Genomic DNA, 13,804 nt, shown 5'->3' with positions numbered 1-13,804 from the left:
AACGGCTGAATCATTCAGGTTTCTAAAATCCTCATCTATAAAACTGAAAACAGTATAAGTGAGAACAAGGGGCTGAATGGAGAACGCCGCATTGGGACGGCGTTCTTGTGTGACTCGCACACAAACCTGGAACATCAGCAAAAGACAACATGAACTCTGGAAAAAGGCATGAATCACATTTTTATTAAAAAATAAAATACAGCTCATATGATACAAGCCTACTGTATGTACAGGATATAAAGCAACCGCCATGGTTGCTGGTGATGTGACGCCTCTGACTAAAGGGGCCGATTCAGCTTCATCGCTTCACCTGCTCAGGATAATTTAGTTGCAGAAAAGCAGGTTTGATCAGGGGATGAGGGACCAGCCTTTCACCGCCAGGAAGCCTCTCTCTGGCAGAACTTTGAGGACACAAGAATGTATTTCTTGTTAACTTTGGAGTAAAAAAAACTGAATGCAGGCCTGCCTTGATCCTGCTTTACAAAAACACAACAGATACTTTCCTTAAAAACGTCACGATGGACTTTTATGATATAAGAATTTAAAAGTAGGATTTTTAGCAGCATCTGATGTCAAGAGTAATTTACAAAATCCTTCTCAAACATCATATTCAAAAAGACAGCGTTTGAATCATTTTACAGAGTTATACAAATAAAAATTCAATTTTTTTAACAAATACTGTACACTCTACAGTAAAGCACTTGAGCTATGACCAAAGAAAAAAAACAAAAAAAATGTAAGCATTTAGAATTTCGGGGGGGTGGGGGGGAATAGGTTTATAATAATTTAAAGACCAGCTTTCAGTGGTCGTCCTTCGTTTCAGAAAGTTGGGAGGAAAGAAAAAAAATTAAGTTTTGGTCAGAAAAAACGCACAACAACGTGAAAATTCAACAAAGTAAAAGCACATAAAAAGGATCAGTGATCTACAAACTGTACAACATCTAAAAAGCAAACTGATTTACACATGAAACAAAACCTACCCCAAACAAATAATAATAATAATGCTAGTTACACTTAAATATTAACAGTTCTATCAAGTAGTTAAAGCAGGTGATGGGAACTCAACAGACAGAGCTGCCTGAAACAAGTTTCAACTGAAACTACACAAAAGGAAAAACCTAGTAAAAAAAGAAAAAAAAGAATGTGTTAAAAGATCTGGACCCACGCCCCCAAACGTGCGACAGGTTTGCCATCGCCAGGCGACGATCTGAACGGATATTTTGAGGGGGTACATCCAGCAACCGCCTCGACTCCACAAACGCAGTGATTGATGGAGATTAAAGTGAAAGGCCACAAAATGACTGGACATTAAACCGAAGTCAAGATTTCAGGAGACTTTGACAATACTGTTTACTTCAAAAAGCGACCGGTTTAAATTCTTCATTTAAAAAGAAAGAAAAAAAAAATGTAACTGAGCCGGAAAAACAAGTATTCCAAGCCTCCTACGGATGTAGTCTGCCTAAAGAGAGACGCAGTAAACCTGACAGCCTCAGAGCAGCCGGCGCGCGCTTGGACTGCCACACTGTAACACGCACATCTCTAGTCTTTACCAACATTCATGAGGGGTTTTCACCTGGCTTTGTTTTTGGGCTCAGTTATCATCCGCTGCTCTGTGCCGCCTCAACACTTGTAAACGCAGCAGCTGCACAAAAGAACCGGACCAACACTAAAGAGTAACAAAGTTAAATCTTTCCATGATTACAGTTCATAAGGAGTACAGCAGAACTCGGTTAGTCGGGTCCATTTGAAGCTTTTGCTATAAGTGTCTGCTGAGGGCTAAGGCGAATTTAAGAATTAAACTGGGTAAAAACAGACACATCGGCCAGGAAATGGCTCTCTCACAGTGTCGAGCCATCCTCTGAGTCAGAGGTAAGATGCTTGTGGCGCTTTCTTGCCTCCCCTTCTTTTCAACCTAAAGCAGCGTTTCAAGCCACCCACACTGCAGACGGACACGAATGAGTGTGGCTGCTTTGTAACGCCCCCCCAGGTCTGTGCGGGTCCGCATCACAGGCTGCCGGCCTCTTGGTTGCTCTCATCGGGGGTGCCCTTATAAACGGGGCTGTTGTTTTGTGAAGCGAGCTCGTATTTGCGTGGGAACGAGCGGTCGGCGTTTTCGCTGCTGTTTTTGATGCCGTAGAGGAAGTATATGGCAAAACCTTGAGGGAGAGAAGAAAGACACTCGTTAACGAGATGCTGGCGCCTCAGGACAGGATTAAGGAAGTTCACACGCACCGATGACCATCCAGACGGCAAATCGCAGCCATGTAGCGACGTCCAACTGCATCATGAGGTAGATGTTGACAAAAACACTGAAAAGAGGCAACCAGGGAAGCAGAGGGACCTTGAAAGGAAAAAAGGAATCATTTAGCTCATGGGTGAACATCAAACCGATCACCCGTTTGAGGAGAACTCCGATCTCATGACCACCTTAAAGGTGAGAGCCTCTTTGCTCTCAGGCTGCCTCCAGATGATGACAACACAGACGCCGCAGAGCAGAGTCAGGATGGCGCAGGGGACTACCACTGCCGGATGGCCTCTGAGCAGCTCCGGCAGAAAGTTAGCCAGAATGATGCACAGCACAGTGATGAAAACAGCTGCAGAGGCGGGACAAAAAATCGTCAGCTCACCGACACTTCGGACTACATTAGAGCTCATATCTGCACAGCAGGGGATGGGAGGGTAACTTACAAATAACAGCAGTGGTAATGTAAACAATGGTCCCAGAGATCTCAGTTGGAATCTTTCCACTGGGGCTAAACAGCAGCTTGGCAGTAAAGGTCTCTCGCAGGGGTTTGTCGTCCATCTCCATGCCGTACTCGTCGCCGCTCTCGATCCTCTCCACGTCCATCAGCTTCTCCGTCTGACTGGATGAGTTCAGGGTGCCTGGCTGGTACCTGATCACATGCGTAAGAGGGGTCAGTTACACATGAAACTGAGTTCAGCTTTAAAGTCCCACGTTGATCCTCTTTGGTCTATTGTCAAAGCGTTTCCAGTGGTCCGAACTATGATTGTGCTGTCATTCATTCTTTTTCTATTCCGTTTTTCCCTTTCGGGGTCACGGGGCTGCTGGAGCCTATCCCGGTTACTTGTGGGCGAAGGCAGGGGGCACCCTGGACAGGTCGCCAGTCTGGCGCAGGGTAGAGTGTCCACAATCACACACCCATTCACACTCACACCTAGGGACAATTTAGAGTTACCAATTAACCTACAAAGCATGTTTTTGGACGGTGGGAGAACCCAGGCATGCAGGAAGGTCCCCCGTTGATGTTGTGTTTTTCACGTCCCCCACGGGGAGTTGAACCAGGGGCCTTCTTGCTGTGAGGCAAGAGTGCTAACCACTGCGCCACCGTGTAGCCCCCTGATTGTGCCGTTTTTAGCCAAAATCTGAAAAAACCCCGTTTTGTTTTCTAGTACACAAGTTTCTGTAGAGCGGCAGTAGTTGATAAGACATGTGACATGTGCGGAACTGTTGGCCGCCCCCTCTTCCCATCCGTTTACATGCACTCCCGCTATCTTACAGCCCCTCACACCCCCCAACCTATCATTATTGGTGCAACAAAAATAGTGAGCAATGGTGGAGCTATCCAGGCGTAGAGTTTAGAGTCAGAAAACAAAGACGTACAAGGATGTATTTGTCTGCAAGTGAATGCATAAGAATGGAGCAGAGCAGGGAGCTTCTAGGTGACAACTACAATCTTTTTCAATAAGCATTTTTTGTCTGCTCTCAAAATGCAATTTTGAGCATAATTTCTTTATACAAGTCCTTCATCGTGACAAAAAGGCCACAAGAAATTTTTAAAAACCCAATTTTCCTCAGAGTGGGTCTTTAACAATGGGGTTAGGGAAAATAAAAGGAGGCTTACCTGAGAATTAGGACGCAGATGGCCACCAGGGAGTACGCTAGCAGAGTTCCTATGGACATGAGGTCAACCAGGGCTCCCAGGTCAAAAAGAAAAGCCATCAGAGCTGTTGGAGAACAGCACATTTTAGAAAAATCCAGTGGGCTCAGAACATTCCACATCTGAAACTGCCGTTTTTGCTGCTTGAGAAGGTTTTATTGATCTAAAGAGCTTGACAGACAGGCTGCTGTGCAGACAGATCTTGACAGACAGACACAGCAAAGACAGACTGCTGCCTGGAGCCAAGATGATGAGGAAGCTACACAACTGAAACCAGCAACCGTCTTCTTACCTGCAACGATGCCAGACACTATGGTTGCCAGGACGGGGGTTTTAGTACGTTCACTCATCTTGGAAAGAGCCCGGAACAGCAGCCCGTCCTCTGCCATCGCATAAATGACACGGGGCATTGGGAACATGGAACCTAGGAGGCTGAGAAAACAGCACCGGTGTTACAATTTTCATTTCAAAAGATTGTCAGACAAGATTTGGATTCCCTTCCATACCTGGTGGACAGGGCGCACAGAGAACCAAAGGCCACAATGTATCTGGCAGGACCCCACCCGACATAGCTGAAGGCTACAGGCAGAGGACTCTGGGTATTCAGCTCATAGTATGGCATCATCATAGTCAGGGCAGCGGACACCCCAAAGTACGCAAAAAAGCAAATGAGCAGCGAGGCCACGATGCCGATAGGTATAGAGCGCATGGGGTTCTTTGCCTCTTCACCTGATAGAACAGAGAAAAAAAAGGTTTTTTTTTTCATTGCAAAGTTGCACACAATCCTACGTTTGCAACTGAAGGTCCTTTTCTGTGACATTTCACCAGGTTCTCACAGAAAACAAAAAACACTCACTTGTTGTGGCGATGCAATCAAAGCCCACAAAGGCATAGAAACAGGTGGCAGCGCCCGACAAGACTCCTGTGAAGCCAAACGGAGCAAAACCGCCCACACCAAAGTCCTTCTCCACACTAAGCATCAGAAAGAGAACAGATTAGCACCACAGTTCCCATTCAAACTTTGGAATCTTTCCTCAACATCAAACACTCACTTCAAAGGCTTGTGGGTGCTGTTTGTGGCATTTATGAACGTAATGTAATCTTCTTCTTTAAGGTTCCAGTTGGCAGTGTTCCCCTTCACAAAGCCAGAGATGATGACGAATCCCAGGACCACCAGATTGATACCCGTGAAGATTTTATTCACCAGCGCAGACTCGCTCACACCGAAAGCTAGAAGCCCTGAAAGCAGAAAGAGAACAAATTCCTCCTCAGCAACAACACATCCTGCTATGTGGGTGGATGAGGTCAGACTTTAACAGCTCCGATGGTCCATCACTCGGCCACATCAACCGTGCAAAAGGCGTTTTTTCTAACACTAAGGGCAGGCCACATTAGCTGCAAGATTTGTGTAACAACTGTTCTGTCCGTTTGGTTAGCATTTAGAAAACTAATACCAATACTTTGAAAGTATTTAAATGTATTGTAGAGTGTATCATCTTTAGAGGTTTAGGAAACTCACCAGAGAGTAAGAGGACAAGGATCAGGGCAAACAGGTCTGGGTACTCTGCCAGCACCTTTCCCGGGACCTTCATTTCCATGATGCCTTTGAAGAAGCTTGAGATCTTTTGCTCCACCAAATTATCAAAGGTTGAGCTCCAAGCCCTGGCCACACTGGCCGTTCCTGTGAGGATAAAACCAACGGTCAGGCAGGGAGTCCATCATCCAGGTCTTTTTTATTTATTTATTGCAGCTCACCTATTACATACGAGAGGATGAGGTTCCACCCTGTGATGAAGGCCCAGATTTCCCCGACTGTTACGTAGCTGTAGAGGTACGCAGACCCCGTTTTTGGGACCCGGGCGCCAAACTCTGCGTAGCACAGACCAGCCAGCATGGAGGATAGAGCGGCGATGAGGAAGCAGAGGACAATAGCCGGTCCCGCCTTCTCCCGGGCGACCTCGCCAGCCAGGACGTAAACGCCGGCGCCCAACGTGGAGCCCACCCCCAAAGCAATGAGGTCCAGAGTGGACAAGCAGCGGGCAAAGCGGGTCTCTTCACCAGAACAGTCTAATGCCCGGCGACGCAGCAACATTTTGCCAAACTTGGACAGCTTGCTGGCCATGTTTACAGGGACTGAGTGGGCGCTAAAGAAGGCTAGGAGTTTTGACTCTGCTAGTGTGGGTGAGTGTGACTGACACGGTTTACAAAGAACACCTGTGACCACCTACTGAAAGGACTTGGGGTTTGGGTCTATTACTGGTCCTCTAGTGTTGGTAGGAAGTGGCAGGTGTGCTGTCCCAGAATGTTGCAGCAGCAGATTAGAGCCTGAGAAGAAGAAAAAAAACAGAAATTCAGCTTTTGAGCAACTTCCAGGACTTCCATTTCTTGCAGCTCAAAACGGAAGCAACTTTTTTTTTCTCGCCCCTAAGCTGTAGCTATTTCAGAGAAAAGATCTTTGTGCTGGAGAGGAAAAAATATTGCAGACATGAACTTGATAGATCATCAGGTGATCATGTTTAGCTAAAGATTTGATACAGGGAACTCGCATTCCAACAGTTACGCAACTTCCAGGAATTCTTACCTCCACCTTTTTTTGGCAAAGCAACACACCAGGAGGCACAGTAGGCCACAAGTAGACATCACGAAGACGACTTTAAAACACACGATATCCTGCCAAGCTTGAAACCAACCTGCTTGTACAAATAAACTCGCTGTAGTACACACCCATGTGAAAACAAAAGAACACCTAGTATAATTCCACACCACTCCCTGACTGTGAGCCGGAGAATTTTACTCCAACTGTTTTGTTTATCCAGGGGATGGGAAGAAGCCTGAGAAAAACCAGAGGCCACGAGGAGAAGGTGGCAGATTTCAAGAGAAAAATCAACAGGAGAGGAGAAGGACATTGTGAACTAGCAGTGTGATAAGGGGAACCTATTGCACTTCAGAAAGTCTCACCAGCTGACAAAACCCAGCCTACCCATAACCAAAATTTTGTTTTTTTAAGGTGTTCCCCAACCTACGAAACAAACAACCTACTGATCTAGATACAAGTAAGCCCGTCATGTACCCCAATGTTGGACCAAAACAATAACAGGCAAACGCAAAGTCAAGGACAACATCTGTGCTCTTTTACGTCAGCAGTTAGCTTTCGAGATCCAAAAAATATGCAAAGGTCCAAGGACATATGGGAGAGAACACCTGCTCAGGACAGATACAGCACATCTGTTTACCCTGATAGCAGGCAGGCAGACAGAACTGCCACAGATCCACCAAAAAGACTGACGAATAGAGAAAATCCAAGCTTTATACATTTGGAGTGTCTGACAACATGAAGATAAACACCAAGTGCATATATATATATATATATATATATATATATATATATATATATATATATATATATATATATATATATATATATATATATATATATATATATATATATATATATATATATATATATATATATATATATATATATATATATATTCATGGGTGAGGTTGTCAATGAGCAACAATCAATAGCTCCATGTGTGCCTTTCATCTGTGCAGATTCACAGAGATAACAGGAATACGCAGAGTGATAGAGTTCCTTTCTGCTACTGACTCCAACACTGTGGGCGGCACATGAAATTGTTGTCAAATGGAAGCCGAAATCTCAAGGGCGCTGAAAGCTCATCATATCTCAAAATGTTACAACAACTACAAACTAATGGACCACGAGGACAGCTGCCAAAAAAGTTTACATAGACATGAAACTGTTGTTCCAAAGGTAAACGATTCCATAACATTTCAGCCTGAGCCTGGCTTTGTAGAGGAACGAGGACGGGGAATTCTGAACTAAATCCAGAGGTCTTTAGGGTGTTGACCACAACAATGGCTGCTAAAGAAGTGACACTTGATCATTTCCTCATTTCAGGCCTATCAGTCCCTTCAGCAGTCATTTAGTCAGGACAGGTGAAACCTTAACCTGGCAGCTGATTCTGCAGCACAGTGGACTGGTTGTTGACCTGAATGGAAGTCAAGAAAAAACAATACTTTTGCTTTCCACAATTCAAATTAAAGCTAATAAGCAACAATGGTCCCCCTTACATTAGGGAATTAAAAAATGCATTTCCATTATTTCTGAGACTTTTGTCTGTTCCAAGCTTCTTCCCTGAACTTAATTGAACCCATCAAATGTTACTTTAAAGCTCGAGTTTCTTTAAGCTAACGCACCCATAAACACTCAAGTCATTTCCTTGAAGTATCAAAGTTCAATGTCTTTGGTTACAGCCTCATTTTCAGTTCTTTGACTCGAATCATCTTTTGATCTATTGTAAAGGCATTTCCATTATGGTTGTGCCGTTTTAGCCAATTTTTTTAAAGTGTCGTTTTCTAGGGCAGTTCCTTCAAAGCCGTAGTAATTCATTCAAATTCTCCTCCGAGTTATGGGCGGGACTGTTTGAGTGGAGCAAGTCCACCCTCATTTCCCGCCATCCATCTGTTTACACACTGTCTTGCTAGCTTGGAGCCTCTTATAACCACTCACAACCCCAAGCCAACATTAGCAGTGCAACAAAAATGGTGAGCAATAGGGCTGGGCGATATGGCCTAAAAATTAAATCACACATGTTTTTCCATTTTTTTTAATTCAATTTCCAATTTTTTCTCGATTCCATTCTTCAAGACTGCAGTATCCGTAAGATCTGACCTCAACGGTTCTGCTATCGGTACTGGAGAAGTCGCATTTTTTTGCGTCCCACAAGATATAAACTAGAGCTGTGACTGTGTGGGGTTCTTTTTTTATCACCACGGTGATGAGGCAGCAGGAGGTACAACCATCACAAAGCCCTCTCCTCTACCGCTAACACTGCTCCAAGCATGTCTGTCTCTTAGCAGCCGGACACACGGAGATAGCGCCTACGTCATTGCCCCGCCCCCCCTCTGGAAAGGCTTTTTCGAATTGAGATATGCGACAATGGGCAATGCGATGTTTGCAGGGTGGATGTTAAAATGAAAATGCAATCCCCTCTTTGCATTTTCGTTTTAATTATGACACAGAATAAGCGGTTTTTAAATAGAAATGAAAAAGCATTTTGAAGTATTGATTTTTCATTTTAATTCTGAGACATTTGATGCAGTTTCATTTTGAAGATTGAAAAGCACTTCTGTTAATCCATTTTAATCGTCAAATTAGACATTTCTAAATGAATTATGCTACACATTTAGCAGAGAACATTTTGAAAATGAAATGTCAAATACTATTTTCATTATCATTTTAAATAAGTGACAGAAAAACCTGTGTTGAAGAAGCAAAGGAAAAAGCATTTTGAAGGATTGTTTTTTCATTTTAATTTTGAGTCAAAAAAAATGCAGCTTCATTTTGAAAATGAAAAAGCATTTCTGGTTTTGACTTTTATTTTTAATTATGCTACAGAATCCCTTCCATAGAGTGAAGGAGAACAGTAATAAAAGGTTTCCCTCAGGTGTTGGAATAGGTTTGTGGTGCTGCCTCCTTTGACTGTGGTGGGCTTTGGGCAAATGTTGCAGCATGGGGGGGGTCTCTTCCTCCACATCTGTGGCAGCAAACTAACCAGTTCCAAACAACTGGTAGCCATGTTGTCCCTTGCTGTTTCGTGGTGCAATGATGTTGTTGTTTGTCTTTTGTCATACCGCCGTCTGAAACTAACGCTACGGAAGCTCTGGGGAGGCAAAAATGCGCCATTACACAAAAACTCAATTTAGTTATTTTTTAAAAATCGCCCTTAACAAAAAATTTGAATTAATTCATTCAAATGATTTTTCGCCCAGGCCTAGTGAGCAATATTGGAGATATCCAGCTGTACAGTTTTGAGCCGGACACCAGGTCGAATCTGGTCGTCTACAAGTGGGTGCATCAGACTGGAGCAGAGCATGGAGCTTGTGGCCTGCCGATTGTAGCTTCTACATCACAACTACAAGCTTTTTCCAATGCTGTTTTTTGTCTGCTCCTGATTCACAAGAATTTGATTAAGAAATACCCAGAAATGCAATTTAAAGCTGTTTTTTATAATATATAAATGTTCTCCATCTTTAAAATTTCTGCATTTTGTTTTTCCCCCCAAGCTGATTCAATTTTAGTTCCCATCCACCCTCAACTTTTTTCTAAACATACACAGGATGCAAAAAGAAAAATTACACAGTGTTACTGAACAATATCATTCTTCTATTAATACACCAAACAATATGAACTAATATCAAAGCCTTTCTAGTCCAACCATTTCAAAAAAAGAAGTATATCCTGCCATGTACAGTTAGGTGTTGAGACACAATTACTGTCAAACAATGAAATCAAAACAACACAGAGCTGCTCTCAACCGCAATAATAAACACTCGACTCTCTGAAGGCTGATGGGAAACTGGTCCACGGTGGAAATACTCTCGCTTCCCGCTTGGTTTGACATTCTAGGAGCATTTTTCCACTGGCACACCAGTCTGAGTGTCCAGGTTGTTAAAATAAACATTTATTAAAACATTAATGCACCCGGTGAGATGTTGTGATCACTTCAGGGGTTCACCCAAAACCACATCAGGTCACACAAAGGTATTTAAGCAAGTTAGAGGTACAGTAGGTTGAACAAGGACATGCATATTCTCACTAAGAAGAAAGCCTGGTAATTACATATATGTGGTTCTTTTCTTGTTAAAAAAAAAAAACAATCTAAACTTTGACGTGCCCATTCTGTTTAGTTGCTTCTTTGTTTTCTGTGTGAAAACTGAAAGGCTCTTTCTTCTGGCAGACTGTGCTCCAACAGCACTCCGGTTATAACAGGTTTCAGGGATAATGGTCTTGTTACTTGACTTAGCATTGCTGCAAGTGCTGCCACAAGCTGTAAGAGGATTATTGAGGTACCAAACCTGCTAAACCCATATAGCTGTTTGCTTTTCCTTGTTCTATCTTTACCAACACCGGTTTGTTGTGACTGCCACCAAACAACAATTAATGATGAGAAATGCAGCTTTTTGTGGGCCAACAATAAACAAAGCCAAAACACACAGCGCCTCGTCATTCTCAAAATGTACTACGATAATTAGTTATCAATTACTGCGTCACATTTGTGGGTTTGATTAAAAGAAGGATGAAAGATGCCAAGAAATGGCAGCAAGTGACTTTAGTGCATGCTGTTATGTAAATATTTGCTTACATTTACTGTAATTTCAGTGTGCACATAGCTGAAGAATTATCCATCGCTTAGCTACACTGGCTGTAAAAAGGTCACAAAGGAGCAGGAATCTATTAGAAGCGCAGCAACATGCTGAGACACACTGCTTTTCGAACGCGCAAAGAATGCCCAAAAAAAACCCATCAGTGTTAAAGTTTCTAAACTTATGAAGACAGAAAAAAAACTACTCAAACAGGCCCACACTCCTCAAATAAACAGTCCCCAAATAAAAAAAATTAAAAGCTAAAACAACTTCATAACTATGCCAGACTCATCAGCATAAACATCTGTGATCCCCCTAATGCTTTATTTTTTTTTCTGTTAGAGCGTTTTTCAAAAATGCCTTCACGCATCTTAGGGTGGACTGTTCATTTGTTCCAAATACGCTTTTATGAAAAGAAGAAAAAATAGAAGTTTTTTCCCCTCCTGTTAGCACACTTGTGGAAAGGCCAACTGCAGAGACTGAACTGACCGACCCTTTAAGTCACCTAGCATGACACCACCTCTCCTGCCAAAAAAGTCCTCTCCCAGTGAAATGGAATGTGACATCCAAGAACCTGTTCCCTTTCCCATGACCACACCACCTTTGCAACAACGCCCGTACAGTCCAGGGGAGCACAAAAGAGGATAACTCACTCGCACACCAAAGAATCTGGTTATTCCACATTTAGGGTATCCATGGGAAAGCTGTCAATCGGTATGCCATTAATTACCTATGAGGAACCTACAATAAACGGCAACCTTCATGCTTTCTTATGCAACTCAATTGCTCACCCACCAAATAATCCATTGTGAGCCACTTAGAAAAATTTAGAAGAATAATTGATGGCACATCTGCAAATATCTAGAATAACTCATTATGTACAGTGCAATTCAATCATAAAGTTTTCATACATTTAACAATATTTTATTGTGCATCTATTCTTCCAGGTGGACACTGTAACATGAAATTATATCATTTATGTTGTTCAATTGACCTTACATAAAAAACATCTATATTTTTATTTCAATTATCTGCAGAAAGAAAAAAATATATGCAAAACACGAGTCCACAGTGAGCATAGTTGTGTCGTTAAAGCCACAGCAAAAGCTATTTTAATTTAAATAAATACAATGGTTTACTTTATATTACATGTGTGTGTGGTTAAACAAAATTTGTTTAAAGCATAAAGTAATTTTTTATTTTTCTATCTATCAGATGTCTGACAAATTAAAAACACTTTTGCACAGAGCAGTAAAATGAACAAAATAAACTCTAGAATCTATTTTAGACAGTAGAGGATAAAACAGAGAAGCTTAGGCTGACAACAAAAATTTACCCCAACTTAGTGCACGCAGTTGATATTGACTATAAAAACTTTACGTTGGCAGACATTTCTTACAACCATCTGTCCAATCATAAAATTAGTTTGCTCTGAACGTTGTATTTATGCCTCGTTGGGAAATAGCATTTTTCTCATTTTAATCATGTTGGGTGTGTGTAGATAATTCGCTTAATAGATAGATGGATGGAGATGGATAGATAGATAGCTTAAAAACAAGGTAGCTTAATTTAAAGCTTACAACACATTCCCAACGGAAATACCAGCATTAATAATCATTAGAAAGACTTTTAGTTGTCCGACACTTATGGAGGGTTTTGAAAGCATCGCTCGTTGCATTCCACGCCTTTGCACGAGCACACTAGTAACACTGTGTGGTGCTAGTCGGCTAAAACGAGAGGGAAAAAATGAATTCAAACGTTTACTTGTTAAAAAATAAAATCGCCCATACGGACTGGAGAAAACAGTTGTTAACCTGTAGTTGAGGTGAGCTCTTATTAAGTTTCCAGGCTCTTCGCGTTTTTCCATTACGCGATACTAGGCTAGCCACATCAGCTGAGTCCCCGCTCAAATGACAAATTAAACCGCCTTTAAAGCGTTAACTACCGCGGATTAAGGTGACACGTCCTCAGAGACTAACATGAAAATATACAGCTTCAAATTTGAACAAAAACGAACAAATACAGACGAAGAACGTTTTGTTCTTTTAAAGTGTGCGCCTATTATTACTGACACGAGGACGATTGCATCAGTCTATGTGAAACTCTAAAAAAAATGGCGTAACTTAATAAACATTTTTGCAAGAATACGACGTACATACAAGTGTGAAGATTTAAAGGCTATTAATAAATGTCAAATACTGGTACCTTCCTTTATCTTCTGGTATCAAAGAATGAATTAACGACGCCAGAAGAGTGGTCTACTCTGCCTGCTTGCTGATGAAATATCCCGCCCGGCTGTGTGGGTTTTATCAGGGGTGGGATGTGTATAAACAAACCGATGAGGGTGGAGCGTTCCATTCATGAATGGAAGGGGGGATTTACGCAAATGCTACAACTTCAGTACATTTATTGATCATTAACAGAGCCTAATGAGCTTTTTTTTTTTTTAAAAAAAAAAGCTATACTAAAGTTTACTACAACGAGCTTGTGTAATATATTGCCAAGCCCTAAAACGAACGCGCATACCTTATACTTTCCTGTAGTAGCAATGCCCATATAAGGACAACCCACGCCGACTAACGTAGGAACTTTTTTTCAACAAACTTTATTTGTCAGTGAATACATAAACATTAAGGAACAAGATAAACTCGCACGCTTAAAAATCTGCCTCTGCGCTGTTTGAAATATAGTTAAAAAGCAGAAAATGAACAACTGAGTTTTTTTTAAAGCTGCAT

General features: G+C 42.0%; 1 protein-coding gene across 1 annotated transcript; it reads right to left on the bottom strand.

Annotated features, from left to right (window-relative positions):
* Nucleotides 1-162: 162 nt before the first annotated feature.
* Nucleotides 163-13,647, bottom strand: slc7a3a (solute carrier family 7 member 3a). Its single transcript, XM_004076140.5, has 12 exons — nt 13,275-13,647; nt 5,655-6,224; nt 5,419-5,580; nt 4,952-5,138; nt 4,756-4,871; nt 4,406-4,628; nt 4,192-4,331; nt 3,864-3,966; nt 2,689-2,894; nt 2,428-2,594; nt 2,233-2,341; nt 163-2,156 (listed from the first exon to the last, which is right to left on the bottom strand). The coding sequence occupies exons 2-12, from the start codon at nt 6,019-6,021 to the stop codon at nt 2,005-2,007; spliced, it is 1,932 nt and encodes a 643-aa protein (XP_004076188.1). The 5' UTR covers nt 6,022-6,224; nt 13,275-13,647; the 3' UTR covers nt 163-2,004.
* Between the last annotated feature and the right edge of the window lie 157 nt (nt 13,648-13,804).

The sequence above is a fragment of the Oryzias latipes genome, chromosome 14 (genome assembly GCF_053564925.1).
Source record: "Oryzias latipes strain Hd-rR chromosome 14, Olatipes_Hd-rR_3.1".
Taxonomy (NCBI): Eukaryota; Metazoa; Chordata; class Actinopteri; order Beloniformes; family Adrianichthyidae; genus Oryzias; species Oryzias latipes.
The sequence above is the reverse complement of the archived record's forward strand: the minus strand, read 5'-3'. Positions and strand labels throughout refer to the sequence as shown.